This window comes from Equus przewalskii, chromosome 1 (assembly GCF_037783145.1).
Source record: "Equus przewalskii isolate Varuska chromosome 1, EquPr2, whole genome shotgun sequence".
Classification (NCBI taxonomy): domain Eukaryota; kingdom Metazoa; phylum Chordata; class Mammalia; order Perissodactyla; family Equidae; genus Equus; species Equus przewalskii.
In genome coordinates, this window is record NC_091831.1 from 33084073 (window position 1) to 33106040 (window position 21968).

General features: G+C 39.8%; 1 protein-coding gene and 1 long non-coding RNA gene across 5 annotated transcripts in view; one reads left to right on the forward strand and one right to left on the reverse strand.

Moving 5' to 3' along the window:
* LOC103552057 (uncharacterized) overlaps positions 1-17032 on the forward strand; it is a 41151-nt gene extending 24119 nt beyond the window's left edge. Inside the window, exon 4 of one of the 3 annotated variants that reach the window (XR_011523036.1) lies at positions 16850-17032. This is a non-coding gene — a long non-coding RNA (uncharacterized lncRNA). Of the gene's footprint in view, positions 1-3072; positions 4967-16849 lie in introns of those variants that run through there. The other 2 variants (XR_011523045.1, XR_011523040.1) reach the window with 2 other exon arrangements.
* Positions 170-20564, reverse strand: CCNJ (cyclin J). Of its 2 annotated transcripts, none has more exons than XM_070560551.1 (6): positions 20214-20564; positions 19452-19561; positions 11738-11948; positions 4356-4655; positions 4109-4268; positions 170-3242 (listed from the first exon to the last, which is right to left on the reverse strand). In XM_070560551.1, the coding sequence occupies exons 2-6, from the start codon at positions 19518-19520 to the stop codon at positions 2831-2833; spliced, it is 1152 nt and encodes a 383-aa protein (XP_070416652.1). In that variant the 5' UTR covers positions 19521-19561; positions 20214-20564; the 3' UTR covers positions 170-2830. The 2 variants fall into 2 exon arrangements, with proteins under 2 accessions (XP_070416652.1, XP_070416661.1); XM_070560560.1 differs by having other exon boundaries at positions 4109-4232; positions 20214-20431.
* Between the last annotated feature and the right edge of the window lie 1404 nt (positions 20565-21968).

Here is a 21968-nt window from a genome sequence, read left to right on the forward strand (position 1 = left end):
ATGGAATACATAATAAATGGATAAATGTTTCCCACCACTACAGTTATATTCTACACCTGGATGGCGTATACTTAGTATAATTATGATTCCAAGTCTGATTTCTATGATATGGTTCAATGAAGCTGCAAATCTACATCAAATTTATATTTAAAACAAAACACCAAAACCATTTTACTGAAAACTAGTTTTATTTTAAAATTAAGTGCATAGCACTCATCTAATTCCATTGGTGTAGACTTTAGCACCATACTCGCTATTTGCAATTAATGTCATAACACAGATACATTTTGGTTTGCAGTCTGTACTTGAGTAGTGTTTATTTAGTGGACTTTGGTAAAGCCCTTTATACATATCATTAATCTCTTCACAGTACACATTTAGTGATGGTCCGGTAATCTCAAAAAAAAAAAAAAACCCCAAAAAAGACCTACTTTAAAGACTAATCAATAAATTAAACAAAACAAAACCCACACAATTCCTCCCACCCCCATCCCCCAAAGCTAGCAGTTGTGAGTTGTATTTATATTGAAACCTAATGCTTTAAAAATAGTTCTGGTTCTCCGACCACCCCATCCCACCCCACCCTGGGTATGCAGCAATAGTAACCAATTATTTATTTTATTTTACCCCCTTCAAAATTAATCCAGTGTTCTTTAGCTTTTTTAAATATAAACTGGGAAAGTGTTATTACAAGGTTTTTTTAAAAGGCATATTCTTCTATAACAAGAATGACATTTAAACCAATCAATAAAAGCATCTGACAAGACATTAAATTACCATAGGCACCGGCTGTTGTTTCAAGTTGGGATCTCTATCCCAGTATCTTACATTCATAGTATTATTGAGGTAGTTAAAATACTGAAAATTGGACTCCAGGTTGCTGGGTTCTGGATGTGAATGTGAAAGACACAGTCTCTTTTGAACCCACTTTCCCCCAAATAATTCAAGTTCACTTGAGGTAAGAACTACCAAAATCCAATTAGCAGCCTTCTGTAAAGAGGAAAAGTGATACTTTCAGAAAACAATTTTCATGTCTGAAAACTGCCATGAGTGAGTGTTCTCACCTGAGTGGTTTTATCTACCAGACTAATAAATCCACATCATGCCCTATGTATTCTAATTATAAAAGTTATCTTTCTTTTAAGGAAAGGACATTCTCTAAGAATTCTCACTGGCAGAAGCACCCACCCGCATTCATCCACTGGAGTCATCTGGATCGGTCCATCACTGTGTTGAGTCCCTTCCCTTCCTAACGAAAGCCATTGGCTTGATTACTGAGACTCCTGCTGCATACCCACAACAACTTTATAATAATATGTTTGTCTTCAATGCATATTGTGGCAGGCACATACCTGCCATGCAGTTTCCCTTCTATTCAAGTGCTATCTTTAAAAAAACACCAACAAAAAGACACACCTTACTAACTGTTCAATCAGAAAGCTTCCCTCCACCACATCTCTCTTCTCCCACAGATAAGAGCACAATGGATACAGTTTCAGTTATTACAATGATTTTTTTTTCTTTTTAAGTTTATTCCCTCCAATCTCTTTATCTCCCAAATTGCCCTTGCTGTAGCGACTTACTATTGCTGTTTTCACTCATTCCCAGTGCAGTGAAATGTCCCAGGGCCATTCTGGGGCCAATCTCATGAAAGTAACTACTGAAATTTAGTCATCAGCACTTTTGCCTGCTTCCACTATCTGGATTCAAAAGTTGCTTATAAAACCTGTCTTCCACGTAACAAAGTGCTGCTCTAGCACAACCTGGAACTACCCTGGCCACATTCCACTTCAAAATAAACTCACAGGACTTTATTCTGGTACTGACATTTTAGTTATGCCTGCTCTTGGTAAAAGTTTTTAGAGTAATATCAAATCTGAGTATAAATCATTGATTGCACTGAGAAATGCAAAACCTATATATGTATTATGAATGATAGGAACCACCAATTCATTCATTCTAAGCTACAATTAGGTTCTCATTTGAAAATACATCCTAGCAGGAGTATTTTAACCTATGTTATAAAGGTAGTTCATACTATAACATTCCCAAAGCATGTTGCGTTACAGTTAAGTGTTTCCAAGTAGTACAAATTCCCTGAGTTAAATGTGTTTTAATTCTAAACAATTGAGGTTGATCACTTAGGGGGAAAAAAACAACAAAAATTTATGACCACGACTTTAAGACAAGACATCTAATCCACCCTTAATTTTTAGTACATAAATCCAGATGCCTATACTGTCTGATAGGAAGTTATATAGAATCATCTAAAAAAAATTTTTTTACTGCACAGATTGGTATAGCATAGCAATTCATGAGTTTAAACTTAGTCAAAAATTCATTTGTAGATCAAAAATATAACTCAAAACTGCAGAATAAAAAAAGATCTCTTCAAAAATTAATACTGTAACTTTCCTTCATAAAAAGACTGTTTGGCAAGTCCACAGATAAACATTAGTCTCTGACATATAAGCCAACATTAGGCAGAGCCCACCACAGGTCAAATCTCAAAATAGTGAATTGGAGTCTGTCCAGATTTTCTGTAGTATTGAATATTTTTGAAATATTTGGACCATCAGCTGGGGCTTGAAAATTTTTGTCAAACAGGGATTTGTTTTGACAGGATTTGACATACACACAGAAAGTGTTTGCTTAGTCCTCCCAGGTATTCATGGTGCATCGAAAGGGATATTCCATCTTCCTGGTGCTGGTATCTGAAGAGTTCTGATGTAACTTAGATCCCTTTCCTTTCGAAGAGAAGTTTACAAAAAGCTTGCCCCAGAGCTTCAAGTCACAAACAGTCTGGGTCAGGTATTAACTTCGCATAAAATCACCTTTCAAAGCATGGAGTAATGCATGGGTAATGTTCATTTATCTGATAACTCCGGTTATAAGAAACATTCAGACAGGGCTTAACTTCTACTGGTATTGCCAGTGACATCCCAACACCAGTCTGCACATGCCCAAGGCCCTGAACACTGGTTTGGAAGCCAGCAGGACACGTCTGTAGTGTGTAAGATGAGGTGTGTGTGGTAGATACAATCTGCTGACAGCCTGGTTGTTCCGATACAGGATGGCGATACTGCAGTGAGGTCTGATGCGTCTGATGGAGATACTGAGGTTGCTGAAAGTGAACTGGCCGCGAGGGCTGGGAGGCTGTCTGGAACACACTTAGTTGTGCTGGCTGAGGTCCTGCCTGTCCTCTCTGTTTGTTTGCTTCTTTCACATCATTATCATGAGCACTACAACATGGAGAGAAAGGAAACTATCAATAACATTACTTAAGAAGAATTTGCAAGAAAGTCATACACCACCTCCAATTTTTTTTTTTTTTGAGGAGGATTAGCCCTGAGCTAACTGCTGCCAATCCTCCTCTTTTTGCTGAGAAGACTGGCCCTGAGCCAACATCTGTGCCCATCTTCCTCTACTTTATATGTGGGACACCTGCCACAGCATGGCTTGCCAAGCAGTGCCATCTCCGCACCCAGGATCCAAACCGGCGAACCCCAGGCCACTGAAGTGGAACGTGCAAACTTAACCGCTGTGCTACTGGGCCAGCCCCACCCCGGCAACTTCTTAACTAACAGCTGACTCCATGGATTGCCCCACTGCCTAGGTAGCAGTCACTGCGACCGTAATTTCAACAATGGTGAGATTTCATTCATCCTTCTAAAAGCTCCTTCCTTTGGTACAAACTTTGGGAACTGGCTGCTGGTAACTGTGAGGACTATTTCCAGCTTGGCGTATATATCCAAAATGAGCACTTAAATGCAGCTGCCACTTTGCTGACATCCTGGTGGCCCCACAATTCAAAGTGGAAATGGGGAATGGGGCAAGACTTGCCTGGACTGATCTCAGAGTTATGGGCTCACATGTACCAGAATCCTTATCATGTACCCAGAATCATACCAACAATGACAACCTCTAACTGTGTAACAGCCAAAAGGGGGTCCCCTTCTGCCAAGTACTACTCATAGAGTTCATGGTAACTAGCAGCTGTCAGAGCAAATATCCTAAAAGCTCTGTGCTTTTGAGTTGTTTTTAGGAACCTTATACATGAAGAAAAATATTAATGAGAAATTACAAACACAAGAACAATGAGGCTTACATCAATAGCCGTTCAATGCACTGCACTAAGAAATCCCAGGAGTAAGCAGTAAGACGATGCAGTCTTGTAGGCCACGTTGGAGAAAGACGAAGTATAATCCTTGAAGAAGCCACACATGCAGCAGCTACTAAAGAAGGTGCATAATTTAGAAAGGCATAATCTGTGGAGACATCAGAAATGAACTTAAGCAACAGAATATACAAGTCACAAGCTCAAAAATCACTTACTAGCATCCACAACAACTCACCTTGTAAAGATACTTCCAGGAAGTAATCTGCATACTTGGCCATGTAGAGTTTAGTTTTTTCCAAGCAAATCATTGGCCAGCCATCATGAAGATCCGTTTCGTGTACTGCTTCGGAGAGATAGTACTCGATGAAATGGGCGGCTGTTGGAAGGCAGAGGTTCCACTGAAAGGTTTCTAATAATAGTAGTTCCATATGTAGCAAATTTTGTTTCGTTAATACTAAATTCATATTAGTCATACAACCCAGGCTGTTGAGCTGCTCCAGCTTAGGCACACTATCTTCTTTTTCTTCAAATTTACCTTTAAAGGGGGAAAAAAAAACAGAGAGGGAAAATATTAGGCAAGTGATCATTATAGGTCTAGTCACTTAAATGGGATTTGTTGTCTTATTGCAAAGATTTAGATCCAAAGACATTCTTTCCCCTACCTTGGGCAGCTACACTTGTGCCAGAACTCTTATGGTTCTCGTATTTGCATGTTTTCTTTCCCAGTGCCTCTGCCTCCCACCCTTTACCCTCCCCCTAAAAAAAAAAGAAACATGTAAACATTTTTATCTATGTCTTAATGTGTAACAAAAATTATGTGCCAATGAACATATCTCTCAAATCTCACCAGCTAAATCTTTTCAGGAAATTTCTTTTTGGGGGTGTATGGTAGAAGAAATTATTTTATTTTAGAATAGAAGAAAGTTTACAGAATTTACTGTCACAGAGTTATCTGAAATCAAAAATAGCTAAGCTTCATGTCTTTCATCATGGCATATTTTCAGCACAATCTCAATTCACAGATAGATTAGGAGGAAAAAACTGGGTGAATATCTAACACAAGCACTCTCATTCCCTATCCCTAAAAAGAACCTATCCCTTTTCTTCTGATTTCCGCACTAAGTCTGTTACAAAAAAGGAGGGAGAGGATACTTTATACCCACTTTTATATCCCCTTAACTCAAAGCAGAATAGGAGTAAAGACGATCTGATGGCCGAACTTCATTATTTGAAGGCATTAACTTCTTTTCAGCAAATACTCATCCATATGTACAGCTGAGGAACAAAATTCCCTCTCCAACCCAGAATCATTTTTCTATATTATGTACCATCTGACACTTTCATTTCCAAGCAAGAATCTTACTATATATAAATCATTCATTTTAGGTATTTCTAGAACTTATGGCTGCAGAAAATTAAAACTATCAAGTACTATTATGATTTTCCAGTTGTAGTAACAGAACCAAAGAGTTGTCTTCAAGTCTCTTTGGGTCTTTGTTCTGTGGTAGCCCACAGACAAAGGGAAATTATAACTAAAGCCTTCTGCCTCCTACTATTATGTTCTATTTTATGTTGAGATTTAATACAGTCATATTACAATTATAGATTTCTCACAATTGCTTTTATACTTGTTCAAAATTACAGTTGTTAGAATATGTTCCATATTACTATATAAAAAAATTTGTTTTACTATTTTGACAACTGTTTTAATATATTTGGTTTCCTTGGAAATCTTATAATTTTATTTTATCCATTTAAAAATATTTTGTTGGAGAGGAGCCAGAAAGACTGCCAAATCAGTAGAAAGCAGACAAGTTTCTCTATGAATGTCTTCCGGAAGTATGGGTTTACACCACATTGAAGTCACTAGAACAAATGGTAGTGGCCAGGGTCGCTCAGCCCAGATGGTCTGTGTACTGGAGCCAGTGGAGTTTGTTCAAGCCGGCCTGCCTTAGGGCTGGGGAAAAGCACTGGTGACTACCTTGGTCTCTGCTGAGGAAGGGGAAACTGGGGTAGAAGGTTTTGTCTCCTATGCTAGGAGACTCTAAGCTCATGACCTTAAAAAGAGTTTAAGCCCTAAGAAGCTCAGAATTTCTCTCTTGCTCCAAAAATTTTGAACTTCTTTAGATCTAAACCAGTCTTAACTAAATATTACTGCAGGTAGGAGTTGATCCAAAAAAACCTTACATAATTCAGACTTTTCAAGAATCTAGATAGCCCTTCCCAATTCAAATCACATAAAGATGAATTTCACAAGTTTTGCCAGTAGCAGATACGGATGAAAGCATTAAAGTGGTCTTTATGACATAGTTATCCAGCATCATCACTGTGTAAAAATATAGGAGAGGAGCCCGCTGTTCTCAGTATAAGAGTGGAATTTTTCAGAAGGAAAATGACCTAGGAATTTACTTCAGTCCCTCTTAAAGAATCATTAAGGCTTTCAAAGTGCCCTGCATTTGTGTAGCAGCAGCAATACTGACAGTACACTTCAAAGGAACATATAAAAATTAATGAGTTTATTTATATCATGCTTGAAATTCCTTTGAAGAAATTAATACACCATAATTCACTGTTTAATTCAAGGATCAAGGACATTTCATATTATCTCCTTGAAACTTTCAACATCAAAAACAAAATTCTATGAACAATTTCACAGCTCAAGAAACCAAGGTAGTGAGGTTGGCCAATTAATTTAAAGTCAAATAAGTTGAGCCAAACTAAAAATGGAGGGCACAAGTTTGTTTGAATTTCCAAAGCTGCACTTCTAGACCAAAGAATTGCACTGGGTTATATGGGGGCAACAACTACCAGAACAGATAGGACTTCTATATTGTTAAGCATCTATGGGGTTTCTATGTTTATAAAGTATTTGGCTATTACAAGTGTGAAAGGCTTTGCATCTTGATCTGCAAAGTTAAAAATAACCTGCATATGCGTAAATAACCATACTTGGGATTTCAATTCAGGTTTAAGTTTTTTGGAACTCTTTCATCATACAGTGATATAAATACTCGGATGCATGGATCATAAAGGATTTTAAAATGTGTGACAGTGTCAATGAATAGCTGCATTCATATCCATAGTTTTTGTTGTGCTGAACATATGTGCATGGGTATTTTAAATCTACTTATCCACAATACCACATACAGATCACACAAATCAGTTTCTTCAATTGAAAGGAAATACCAGAAGCCATGTGATTATATTGATAAAGGCTCCAAACAGGAAATAAGGGCACAGAAAATTCACATCTGCTTCCCAGAAAATAAAGTATTAGAAGCCACAGAAACAAAACATCAGGTTGTCTTTCCTTTATAGGAAATGTTCACATCAGACGTGGAAACCAGCTCATTTTCAAAGCCAGCAGTAAACGGCAGGTATGTGCTAGTAGGGCAAGGATCAGATGTCAGTTTGAGCTCTGCCAACCCACATTCTATTCTTTTATTACGAAGTAGGAAAAAAGTCATCCTTAAAATTCTCACAAATTTGTAACACTATCAGTGTAATAGAAAAATGGGTAAGGAACAGGAAGAGGCAAGTCATAGAAAAAACAGGTTCTATTCTCATTAAAAGTTGAGAAGTAAATAAAATCAACTGTGAGACAGAATTTTTCACCTATCAGATAGTAAAGTAAAAAGCTTTGTCAACCTAGTATTGGTAAGCAAGGAGAAACAAGAACTTATCCCAAATTTTTATTGCTAAAAGCCCACAATCTCATTTTTGGCTTCATCTTGACTCTAAAATCATTTCTTAGTTACATAAGACCTTGAGCAAATTATAAAAAGCCCTATTTCCAAGATTGCTTCCATCTCTTCTATGCTCCCCAAGTTCACTGCTGATCACAGAAGCCAAGGGAGCCAGGGTATACACGTCAAAGAGGTGAATTTTAGAATTTCCCAGGATAAATCAGTCTTTTCTGGAATGAGCAGAACCTTTAGGAGTAGAAAGCCAGACTAAAGATTACAGACTAGCTTATGGAGGAATTAATCATTATGATGCTTTTATGTTTCAATTTCCTATGTGCTTTTAAGCATACTACCCTACATGATCCTCCAAACAACTTTGTAAGATAAGTGTCTCTATTTTATAGAGAAGTAATCCGAGACTCAAGGGTTGTTGAAATTCATATTGCTGACAAGAGAGTCAAACCTAGGAAATCCATCACTACAATCCCCACTCTACAACACTACACACCACTCTCCAATCAGAGATAATCTCCAAGTCCTTTCTTCCTACCGCTAATAGTGTAGACACTCAGGCAGCTGGATACACATTAGTACCTGGAACTTACAAGCTGTGCTCCATCTTTGGCCAAACTACCAACAACCTCCCAACCTGTTTAATATCTGGAATCCAACTGTCACTCAGTCCTATCAGCTGTAAGCTGTTCTTCACTTTTATACAGCAGGCTGCCCATCCCAAAGTAGGGAGCAGGTGGGGGAGGGGGACATACAGAGTTCAATCATTCTGTGAGGAGAGAAGCATTATTTGAATAAAGTTTATAATAACTAATTGGAGAGCTGCCATTGGTATCCAAACATAAGAAGATAGAGTGTAAGAATGTGAGAAACACTAGAATGAACTCCACAAATTTAAAACAGACATCAGCTACTGAAAACAGACTACCAGTTTATAAGCATCCTAAGCACTTCTGTTGTAGTAAAGTTACAGACTGGAGGGAGGAGAGACTGCAGCCAGCTGCTAAGGGGCAGCCTCTTTGACTCCTGATCCTAGTATAGATCTGATAGCTTGAATTCTTGACCACTGCCTACTTGGGTGGGGCTGAGACCCTGGGAGATACCTGTCTCACACTGTCCCATTCTCCGGTGGGAAAAGAACAATGTAAAAGCAATTCTTTTCTCTCAGGGAAAGAAGGGTCAGGGGATGTCAACAGAACAAAGAGAGGAGGTATCTGACTCTTTCGGTAATGCATGATAAACAATTCATATCTGGACCACAGTAAATACAAATCCTAAAGCCTAGTTCCTGGAGAATGAGCCAAAAGTAATTACATATTACCACATAGATTAAATCAAATAATCTTCAATAAAATACTCTGATCAAGACCTTAAACTAACAGTAATAGATAATTTAAAAACATGAACAATTGAAAACTCCATCCCAACCAACCTAAGATGGTACACAAATAAAGTAACCTTTCCCCAAACAGTGGAAATTACAGGAAGTTGGCACCAATGCCAAGCACTGCATGGTGGTCAGAATTCTTATCAGATTATTCAACTAGAGTCCTCAGTGGACTTTGTTAGTAACATGTTGTTTATGAATATCTAGTTAAGTAACCCCTAATTCATTGTTACTAGTAAGTAAACTTTAGTCACATATGTAAGTCAGCCTATGAACTGACTATGCATCACTCATAATTTCACTGTCTACCAAGAGGAGTCTCCCTCTTGGCCCACACCACACTTTAAGAATTGCAGGCGTAGAGCAGCTGGGGCTTGGTAGTAGTAGGACAGTGATAGCCACAGAAGGCAAAAAATTATTTTTTATTAATGATCCCAAGTTTTTAAAATAACTTAACTTGCATATCTGATTTCCAGTGTCTCTCTACTATAAACTGATCCTATAAAAAACTAACATTCTGTAAGATAACAAGAAGCCATTCCATGTAGATTCTCACACATCTGATGTGTCAAGTACGGGTTTTTCCAATCCTATGCAAACTATTAAACCACAAAGGGCTTCACAGTCAGTGATGAAACACATACAGAATAGTATACATGATTGCTTATGAGAATGAAACCTTAGTTAAAGGTTAAATTAAAGGTTAATTATAAATGTACAAACATTACCTCGCTGGCTTTCAGGTTGGGGGGAAGAGGAGCAGGCAATGTGTCTGGATCTTAGAGGACAACAGATTAAAGGAGAAATGTAGATTTTCAGGAAATAGATAGTATTCTGATAAGAATTTGGCTCAAGGTGCACATGGATAGGGTTGGAAGATGAGACTGGAAAGGTGGCGGGTCCAGATGAAATGTTCTAAATGTTACATTAACAAGTTTCTACCTTAACCCACAAGCAGTGGGAAATCATCACTGGGGCTGTGTTTATTTATATTCAGCCTGGTCTACAAAGAATTTAAAATAACTTACAAAAAGACTTCAAGGAGACAAAGTATGTAGTTGAAGTCATCAGATCAAAGGAAGAATAAGGGTAGGAAAAGAAAATCTGAGAAGAGATTAGTACCACAAATGACCTCACACAGCCTGCATTTGGTTTTAGGTTTATTGCAGTCAAAGCACAAAGGTGTTTTAGAAAGAACTCTGATGGCAGGATGTAGGCAGAATGTTCCTTAACAGCAGCAACACTGGATCCCATATCCTCAAGTGGGGGTTAGAGGTGAAAGCAGTAGCTATTTCTACATACTACTTGGAAGTGGGGCTTAAATTTCTATTGTAATGACATGAATAATATAAAAACTACATAATGGATTCAATACCAAATACAACCTTTTCACATTACTAAAAAAAGAAAAACTCAAGTTCAATCCCTTTACTCACCCTCTTTTTCTTCAGTTAGGGTACTAACAAATGACGAAATGAGTTGGAGGAAGACGTTAAGAGATAGAGGCACCAAAAGGGTGAACAGAACATTCTGCATTGGGGAACAAATATGGTTATATCAGATTCTACCTTGCAGCCTACTTCATAGTTGTGCCTAAGGCATAAGCAAAGGTTTTCACATTTGTAGCAGTTGCACGTGAACCTTCAGTTCATTAAGCCAACTCATTACATAGTCAGTAGAAGGTATTCTAACAATACAAGAGTACGATACCTTTTAGACAGTTTCTCAACCTCAGCTACATTGACATTTTGGGCCAGATAATTCTTTGCTGAGCGGGGGGCTGTCCTGGGTACTGTAGATGTTTAGCAGCATGCCAGGCCTCTAGTCACTAGATGCTAATAGCATCCTCTCAGGTTGTGACAACAACACAAACTGTCTCCACACATTGACAAGTATCCCCTGGGTGGCACAAATGCTCCTGGTTGAGAACTGCTGCTTTCAGGCAGTGGTTCTCAATTGGAAGGGTACCTCAGAATCACCTTTGGAACTTTTTTTTTTTAAAGATTTTATTTTTTTCCTTTTTCTCCCCAAAGTCCCCCGGTACGTAGTTGTATATTCTTCGTTGTGGGTCCTTCTAGTTGTAGCATGTGAGATCCTGCCTCAGCGTGATCTGATGAGCAGTGCCATGTCCATACCCAGGATTCAAACCAACGAAACACTGGGCCGCCTACAGCGGAGTGTGCGAACTTAACCACTCAGCCACGGGGCCAGCCCCCTGGAACTTTTGAAAAGTTAAAAAATACCCAGGCTTCATGATGTAGATTCTGAATCAGTAGATCTGGAGTAGCCTAGGGAGTTGTATCAGAATCTTCAGTATGTATGGCTTAGGCGCATAATGTTTATAAAGGACTCCAGAGCCACTTTTTAATGTCTGGTTAAGAATTATTGTGCCAAGAAGCACTTTCAACATAAACTTTCTGATACTAGTAAACTGGAATGAATGGAATTTGGTAATATTTCACTGAGTTCTACATAAATTTATTTTATTATAAACAATGGAAATTCCCGGTCATGTAGATCATTCATACTTACTTGCTAGAAGCAGACAGGAAAGTGCAACTAAATGCAGCTGCTGGATAGAGATGTCATACCGATCCATAAACAGGTCCAGCAAATAGACAGCAAGATGTCGGGCAGAAGGGCAAAGTGTGAAGCGATTGCTCACAATGGCAATCAAATCAGCAAAATACCTTCTGAGACTTAGTTGAGGGGACTGGCCTTTGTAGGAGGGCAACTTCAGCTCCTAAATCAAGAGGAACAGCATTTAGTCTAAATAGCCTGTAAGAGAAGTATTCCCACAATGCTAAGATGACATTTTTTCCTAATATATTAGTGTTAAAAGTGCCTAAAACACACTTTTATTGAGTGAAACACAAAAATGAAAAAGCTGAGTGGAAGAATAATAAGTGGTATCTAAAATTTAAAACCAAACTTTTCTCCTTATTCTTAACTACCTCTGACATGGCCAAGGTGTTTCCTGCATTACTGGATATATTCCAGAAAGATTTTTAATAAGGGAATCCTGTTTTTCCTACGTAATGTTTTCAGAAAAACATCCCAACCAAAGCTTTTGGTTAGAAGGCAACAGATAAGTAGATAGGTTCCTCCTGTGTCACATACTATATCAGGCTTGCAGGGATGTGGAAGGTAGAGACTAGTATTCAGCCACTAGCATCTTCTAATCATGTTTCCCTTTCAGCAGTTTTATGATCTCTCCTTTGCCACCATCCTTTCATACACCTAAAATTTTTCCCATTGTCACTGTTCAATCTCAGAACTATATGAGCTCATTGTCTAAGAATTAAAAAATTTCTATACTATTAAAGTATTTCCAGAGCATAGAGAAAGACAGAAAAGTTCTAAATTCATTTTATGAGGTCAGCATAATACCAATACTAAACTCGACAGGTATCACAATAGAAGGAAGTAACACGGATATGACCCTGAAAGCGTAGGCAAAAAAAAGAAAGAAAGAAAAATGGAGAAATTAGACCTCATCAAAATTAAAAACTTTTGTGCATCAAAGGACAATATCAACAGAGTGAAAAGGCAACCCACAGAATGGGAGAAAAGACTCGCAAATCACATATTTGATAAGGAGTTAATATCCAGATTATATAAAGAACTCTTTTATATATATAACTCAACAACAAAAAACAAACAAGGCAATTGAAAATTGGGCAAAGAACTTGTATAAACATTTCTCCAAAGAAGATAAACAAATGGCCAATAAGCACATATAAAGATGCTCAACATCACTAATCATTAGAGAAATGCAAATCAAACTCATTATGAGATACCACTTCACATCCATTAGGATTGCTATTCTCAAAACAGAAAACAGAAAATAAGTATTGACAAGGATGTGGAGAAATTGGAACCCCTGTGTATTGGTGGGAATATAAAATCATGCAGCTACTATGAATAATAGTACCAATTCCTAGAAAAAATTAAACATAGAATCACCATATGATCCAGCAATTCCACTCGTAGGTATATACCCAAAAGAACTGAAAGTAGGGACTAAGATACTTGTACATCCCTGTTCATAGCAGCATTCCTCGTAATAGCCAAAAGGTGGAAACAAAAAACCTAAGTGTCCATCAGTGAATGAATGGATAAACTAAATGTGGTATATACCTACAATGGAATATTATTGAGCTTTAAAAAGAAATGAACTGATATATGCTACAACACGGATGAACCTTAAAAAACAGTATGCTATGCGAAATAAGCCAGACACAAAAAAACAACTATTGTGTGATTCCACTTCTATGTGATACCTAGAATGGTCAAAGTCATAGAGACAAAGAGTAGAATTGTGGTTACTAGGGGCTGAAGGGCAAGGAAAATGAGGAGTTACTGTTTAATGGATATGGAGTTTCAGTTTGGGAAGATGAAAAAGTTCTGAAGATGGACAGTGGTGATGATAGCACACGGTGACTGCACCTAATGTCGGTGAACTGTACCCTCAAAATGGTTTAAATGGTAAATTTTATGTTGTGCACATTTTACAACAATAAACAAAAAAAATGGAAGTTACACATCAAACTTAATAAGATATAAAATTTTAGATCAAGTATTAGCCAACGTAATTTAGTAATGTATCCAAAGAATACATCATCAATTGTAGTACCTCCCAGGAATGCAAAGATGGTTAAATAGGCACAATCATCTTGGTAGATGTCAAAACAACATCTGGACAAAGGTGACCCTGGGAGAAATAATAGACATGTATTTCTCTGATGAAAGAAGGGAGGGAAGGTGGGAGGCAAGCTAAAGGAATCTCAAATGTAAGAGCCAGCATCTCAGTTGGAGGTGAAATAATAGAAGGATTAGCATTCAAGGGCCTACTATTGCAGTATTATTTAATATTGTTCTGTGAATACTAACCCATCCAAATAGAAAAAGGAAAGAAAAGGTTTAACTATTGGAAAGCAAGAATTGAAAGTCACTTTCAGGAACAAAATTATTATTTTTCAGATGATAGAATTTATATCCAGAAAAAAACAAGAAAAATCAACAGGAAAAAAAAGAAACAGTAAGAATTCAGTCAGGTGGCTGTTTACAAAATTAACTTAAAAAATCAATAGCTTTTCTGTATACTAATAACTGGTTAGGAAATAGGAGATTCCATATACAGTAACTATAAAAATCAAAACACCTAGAAATAAATTTATATATGCTAGCCCTATATGAAGATAACATTAAAATTTTGAAGGAATAAGGAAGAATTGTAAATATGGAAAGACATTCCTTTTTCTTAGATAGGAGAACCTATTTGATAACAGTGGCACTTCAAATCAGAGAAGAACGGGTGAATTTAATAAATATTTCTGACACATAGGACAAAGTACTATTTCTTTATTATTTAGAGAACTCTTACAAATCAATAAGAAAAAGGCAACAATTATGAACAGACAGTTCACAGGAAAAATAAAATAGGGCCAAAAACATAAAAAGATGCCTCATCTAATTCCAAATTAAAGAATCATAGTTTTTCACTTAGCAGTTTACATTTTATTAATTATTGTTTACGCTATCAAGAGTGGAAATAGAACTCCCACATATTACTGGTCAGGTTGACAACTGATATAACCTTTTGGAGGGCAATCAGGTAACATAAATATTTTAAAATGCAGCTTGCAGATATCCTTTAACATAGCAACACTAGGCCTAGGAATTTACCCTACATATAAGGAGGTCCTTTGCAGCACTATTTTTAATAGCAAAATAGTGGAATAAAAAAGTTTGATGTCCAAGAACCTGGGTGGATCTCCAGACAGTTACGCTGAGTGAATAGAGCCCATCCCAAAAGCTCACATACTGTATAATTCCATTTATATAGCATTCTTGAAACAAAATTACAGAAATGAACAGATGACTGGTAGTCAGGAGTTAAAGTGGGGAATGAGGGTGGGAGGGAAGTGGCTGTGGCTATAAAAAGATAACTTTTATAATAAAGGTTTTTTTTAAAGATTGGCACCTGAGCTAACATATGTTGCCAATCTTTTTTGTTTTTGTGGGGTTTTTTCCTTCTTTCTTCTCCTCCAAAGACCCCCAGTACATAGTTGTATATTCTAGTTGTCAGTGCCTCTGGTTGTGCTATGTGGGATGCTGCCTCAGCATGGCTTGATAAGCGGTGCTATTCCGCGCCTGGGATCTGAACTGGCGAAACCCCAGGCCACAGAAGCAGAGCGTGTGAACTTACCTACTCAGCCACGGGGTCGGCCCCTATAATCAAGTTTTTAATGAAAAGAGTGTGGCTATAAAAGAGATCCTTGTGGTGATAGAAAACGTTCTGTGTCTTGACTATATCAATGTCAATATCCTGGTTGTAATAATTGTACTATAGTTTTGGAAGATATTACCACTGGGGGAAACTGGGTAAAGGGTATAGGAGATCTCTCTGTATCATTTCTTACAACTGCATGTGTATCTAGTTGTTTAAAAATAAAAAAAGCTTGATGTCCATCAACAGGGAACTGATAAACTATGGGACATCAATTCAATGTGGACATTAAAACAAAAGAACAGTAGACCTTTATGTGTTGATATGGAAAAATTTGATAAAGTGAGTGAAGCTGGAGTGGGAAGAGGGTACGGAACACTAAAGAGATATTATGACCTCTTATATCAACAAAAAAATAATATTTGCAGATATACTAATTTATTGAGTATCTTTTCAGTAAAAAAACTGATGGTGGTAACCTTAGGGGATCAGGGAATAGTGACTGTTGGGGAAAGCTTATTTTAAACCCTCCTATACTATCTGAAAATTTTTTTTAACCACATGCATCACTTAAAATTTTAAAAAAATAGTAATAGGAGTTACTTGGGAGATAGGCCAATGGACCATTTTATGTTTTAAATTTTTGTATAAGTAAGAAAAGCATAAACAAATGCTACTGAGGGAAAAAAAATTGGCTTAGGCTTGCTTGGCCCTTTGAAGATAAGAGAAAAAAATATTAACTTCTCTAAATAAAGGGAACATGCTGATTTCTCAAGCAGCCCCCAGGATTTTTTTCTTCTTTACCACTTCTGGAGATCTCTGCAACAGTATAAATGAGCTATAATTTTGAACTTCACCTTTCTTTGCTGTCACCACATGACATTTATTGAGCATCTCCCATGCAGCAGACACTGTGCTAACCCCAGGGATAAAAGCTGGAAAATGGTCTGAAGCTTTTCTCTAGCAGGTGAACCAAAATACAGAAATTATTATAATATAGTAATCACAGGGTATTATACGAACACTGAGAAGGGAGATCTAACCCAGCTCAGGGGGTGGGGTGTTGGGAAAAAACAAAGCCAGAGTTGGCTTTCTGTAAAAGAGGCCTGAACAAGGTCGTAAAGACTCACTGGGAAACATAGCTAGAAAACACTGATGGATTTTATTTTTAACTATGTCAACTTTCCTAAATGAAGACAAAACAAAGGCAAGGCCATCACTAGGAGAATTTTAACAATGTGTCCAATACACTCTCTTTACATTATTTTAAATGATAAAGTACAAGCGCTTACCAGATGGATGTCAGATTTAGTTCTCTTTGCACAGGTAATGCAGTTATACAAGCATGAGAAAATGACCTATGCTTCTCTCAGCTTATGAGCCTTTTCTAATGTTTATTCTCGATCCTCTAGAATTGAAGATTCTTGTTTGATCTGCTTCTCAGGGTCCCACAGGACCAAAGCACACAGAGAGAACATGTCATCTCCATCTCCAGTCTCAAGTCCTCATCAGCTCACCACCCCAAATGGCATCCCCTTTCCAGAATGAGTTAACTGTCCAGCCAGATGGAAATAAAGGCAGAGAAGGAATATTCACAAGTGTTAAGTACAACTCTGAGGTATACTTTCTTAATGTTTCTCACAAACATTGTTCCCATCTGTCATAAAGACTTGAAAATACTTCCTCAAACATCCTGAGACCTAGTATACACAGCAAAACAATGAGAAAAAAAAGACAACGACACAAGGGTATAAGAAAACAGCTGCCTGGTAGAGTTTTTCTTTTTTGGGGGGGATAACTGTATTTTACAAAAACAGTATAGTTGGCAATTGGGATTGAAGAAGATTTCTATTTGTTGTAATTTTTACTCTTCCCTAGTAGATACAATGCTACTTATACCAATTATTCTTCCATAAACCTTGAGTCTAAACATAGAACATCTTCCATGGTGTCCAAATGGCAACTGCCCAAAGGAAGACTTAAATTCAGATGCTCTGAATTATGAGATTAGACTCCATAAAGGCAACGATCATGTCTGTCTCATTCACTGTTACCACTCTAACACCTGGCATAGCACCTTGTACACTGTAGGCACTCAAATATGTTAAATAAATAAATAAGCATATGATTATCCAACTAAAACACCTAACTAATAATCTGGAATTAACAAACTTCTCTGAGAAAAGTTCATTTCAACTTTCCCTGACTTCAGTGTACTACAAACAGTAGTCTCTCCAGTTCCATATATTCAAGTTTTGCTAATTAACATACATTTTTAATAAGCGTGGCCATTGTGCCAAATCACAAGAAATGTGGCTTACACATGCTTAAAGATAAAATAAAGACAACCCCAGGGTAGCAAGCCACAGGTGGCCCAAGATACCTTTCAGTGGCATTCCTTTAGACCCTGCAGTGTCTCGTCCTCTCATAGTTCGTAAGCAACTTTATACAGGGTTGTGTCTTAGTCCTTGGATCCTCCCCAGAGTCTAATATACAAAAGTATTCAACAAATCTGCTGGGGGAAAAAATCCACCTTCAACCTCAACTGACAAAAGTAATTCAGGCAATTACTCAGGATTAAAATTACACATAAAATATCAGAATCAAAAATGACGGAAATCACCAAGAAACATCTTTTAAGTTTCATGTCAAAAAAAAAGTATCATTAACATCAAATAATTTCAGCACATACTAGAGGGGTAAAAAGCTGACACAAAAGGAGAACATTTAAAACTGAAAGATGACATCTGCCAAAGAAAAAAAAAAATCAAAAGTATCTGGACAATTTTCAAAGTGGAAAACGTGTAACTCTCTCAACATTCCAGAGAACCATTCCACAGCTGAGACTTTTCTGTGGTACAAACAACCTCTTAGGGGCTGATGTGTATTTAGTGTGTCTAAGAGACTGAATGTCAGAATTAATGCGTAGCATTTAGAAATCTCAAACCTTAGAAAAGGATACAATTATAACAATGTACGAATTAGGTTTTCTAATCTACTTAACCTGGTTAAAAAAAATCAAGATACAAGTTCATTATCATCCCAGGATCTCTTATTTCCAACAATCAGTATCCTTTTTATTAAAGAGTCAGCTGTTCTGCTTCTTTCATTTTCTATACATAACGAAGGGCTCTCTCTATCCATGGTGAAACTACTTCAAGTTAGAGATATTTTGGATCTGGTGTCTCTTCTCGTTATCAAAGGGGCAGAGCTGACCCATTTAGCTGAGATGTGACGTACAGTACAGAGTAAAACTGTTACTTAAGAGCAGCAATACACAAACTTTGCATTGTGCCAGAAAAGTGTGTTTTTTCCCCAAAATCTTTTATACTAGATCTACTTTCTGCCTTTGATATTAGCTGGAAGAAACAGTTAACTTCTTCTACCTTAAGGATTTGTAAACAGCCCTAAATCTTGCAGTCTCCAGGGTGGAGAATAATGAGAGTTATCACTTTCTTAGTGCTTACTACGCCAAACACTGTTCTAAGCATAGGTACAGTCTTAACTTACTTAATTTTCACAATTGCTCCAAAAAGCACGTTCTATTATTATTCATTTTACAGATGAGAAAATTGGGAAACAGAAAATTAAGTAACTTGTCCGAAGTCTCACAGCAAGTTAGTGGGAAGGCTGGGGAATTTATCTGTGTACAAACGTGACATAACAGACAGCTGCGCAACAACTATAGAACAAGGAGGGTTGCTCTGCCCAATAAAAAGCCAGCGCACATCTCTTTTGAAATACAATATCAAATCCATGTTCCACCTGGAAACAAGATCAGAATGTCCCTTCCGTCTCCCAACTACCACGCCCCACCCCCCTCCTCTTTAGTTGCAGGTTCTGATACATCCTAGGCAAGAACCTAAGAAGCTAATTAACCTCGAGCAAATAAGCAAACTCGCCTTTTCTGGTTAGGAAAATAGTAGTTAAAGAATGCGACGGCCTTCCCAGGGGGCCGAGATTCATACCCACGGGCACGAGACACGGACGGAAAAGTGAGGACATCAGGGTTACCTTGTACCGAAGCGCTTGATGAATATCGGCAGCCAGCTGTCCCCGCCACCACTGCCCCTCCAGCTCCATGGGACCGGGCGGCGCGCCTGGCCAGACGCGGCAACTTCAGTCTGGAAGACACAACCCAGACGCGGTCACGGCCAGCTCCCTCCACGCGACCCCTCGCGCCCCGTCCCCGAGGGGTGTGACCTCAGGCCACCCTGGGCGGCTGTTCATCTTCACCTGACTCTCCTAAAACCAGCACCGCTCCAAACAACTCCCTGACGCCGCACGGGAGGCCCGAGCTACCCAGGCCGGGGAGCTGGCTCACCTGGGGAACTGCCCGACTGGGTGCCGGGCAAGAGGCGGCCAACTCGGGCCGGAGCGCCCAAGGCGCGGACCGGGGGCGCGCTCGGGAGAGCGGGAGGGGGCGGGCCGGCTTCGGCTCCCCGTGTCCCGGCCCGAACTCTCCTACCGGCCCTGAGGAGCAGCGGGACCTGACACCAGTCACAGCCCCCTGAGGGGAAACCCCCCCGCGGAGAAAGCCGGAGACGAATGCCCGCCTGGCTCCGGTCCCCGCGGCCAGACGGCCGGGCGCTCCTCCTCCCCGGGAGCCTCCCCGCGGCCCGGCCGGGCCCGGCGCGCACCCAGGCCGCCGCCCTCTCTTCCTGAGGAGCGCACGGGATCGCGCGGCCCCAGAAAGGCGAACAAAAGGCCGGGCCAGGCGGGTCCGGTGCCCCGCGCCCAGCCCAGGCCTGCCGTCCCCACGGCGGCCTCCCTTACCCGGAACCGCGGCCCTCACAGCCCCAGCCCCGCTGCTGTGCGGGGGACGCCGGCCCCGCTCATGCTGCGGAGAGTCGGCCGCGAAGCGCCGGCCTCAGCTCGGGCCCAGCGCCTGGGCGCTCGCGCCGCCCATTGTTAAAGGACCGGCAGGCGGCTCCGCGTACAAAGCCAGCGCGGGGGCACATGCGGCCCCGCCGCTGCCAATCTCGTCTCGCGATACAGCCGGGTCACCCTCCCCCTCCCCCCAGCCGTCCAATCGGCGGCGGGCCGGGCCCAGGTGCAGCGCCCGGCGGCGGCTCGCCGGCTCCAGCCGGGCCGGGGCAGCATCTCTGGCAGCCCCGGCGCTACCGCGTCTCGTGTTCCCCGAGAGCCCCACCACCACCTACCGCGAAGCCGGCCTGAGGGGCGGGCGGAGGTCAGAAGAGAACGCCGGAGAAATGCTAACGTGGATCATCATTCCGGTGGCCAATCCGGTCATGCCACTCACCTGCTGAGAACTTTGGATGGCTCCCCGAAGCCCGCGGAGGAAAGTGATGCCTCAGCTTGGCGTTGAAAACCCTTCACAGCAGGGATTCAATCTGCCTCATCTCACATTACAACAGCCTCATGCATTCTAGGGGCTGCTCAATGGGATTATCGGTCCATCCATATGTGCTTTGGCTGTTTCCGCAGCCCCTAAACTGCTCTGAAATTCTACTCTCTCTTAAATTCCACCTCAAAACCTACTCCTCCTTCTAGAAACCTAATTAATCTCTTTTCCGTCCTTATTTCCTTTGCTTTAGACATTCTCAAGAGCTTTGAATGAACCTTTAGTAACCTAGTTTGTCAAATCCGTAGTCGATGTAGTTGACTATCTGAGGTCGTAAATCAGGACACTACAAAACTGTGGAAACACTCCAACATCGATTAAGGTGGTGTGAGACCTGACATGTGATTAGCAGAAATCTAATCCATTGTATTTTAACCTGTTTGGTGGGATAGCACAACAGAAGTGGATGGCTAGCCCAGGACAGTGATCTTCACTTTTCTGAGAATGAAGATCAACCTCTTTTAATATTAAAAAAGAAATCACGGACCCCTGTTCCTTTTACTCGGAATCCTTTGTCCCACAAAATGCATGATAAAGAGCTTCTATAAAATGCTGAATACGTTACGTGAATCTGAGTTTTATTTATCACAATGACATCTTCATAGACTTGAAGAAGAGCTGCAGATTTGTATGTGAGCCAGGTGAGACCATCCTTACGCCCAGGAGAACAGGGCTACAGGAACAAAGGCAAGATAAGGAAAACCCAGAAACATAGGCAGAGTCCAGTCTAGCCCAGCATTGTCCAGGGAGAGGCTGCCCTGGCCTATCTCAGTTGCAGGGGTTCCCTAGAGAGGAGATGGACACTTCAGGCTAGAAGCTCCATGTCGTTTACAATGACTTTTAAATAGTATCTGCCTCCTCAAGTTGCGATTCATGTGCACTAAGCAACTTTATGACAGTAATTTGGCTTCCCAATAACTTAAATGTCCAGGGCCCCTGTAAGAACCCTTTCAGAAAAATGGGTCACAGACTATAATCATCAGTGTAATAAGCAGGTTGCCTGTCCTGGTTTCTACTTTGAAGATGTTAAAGTTATTCACTGGGAGATATTCGGAAATCATTCTCACTATTTTCTGGATTTGCCTCATATGATGAAAGAACTTTAATTTCATTCATTTTATAGATTAATGTGTGTGTGAATATATATAATTTGCCAAGTGTGTCTT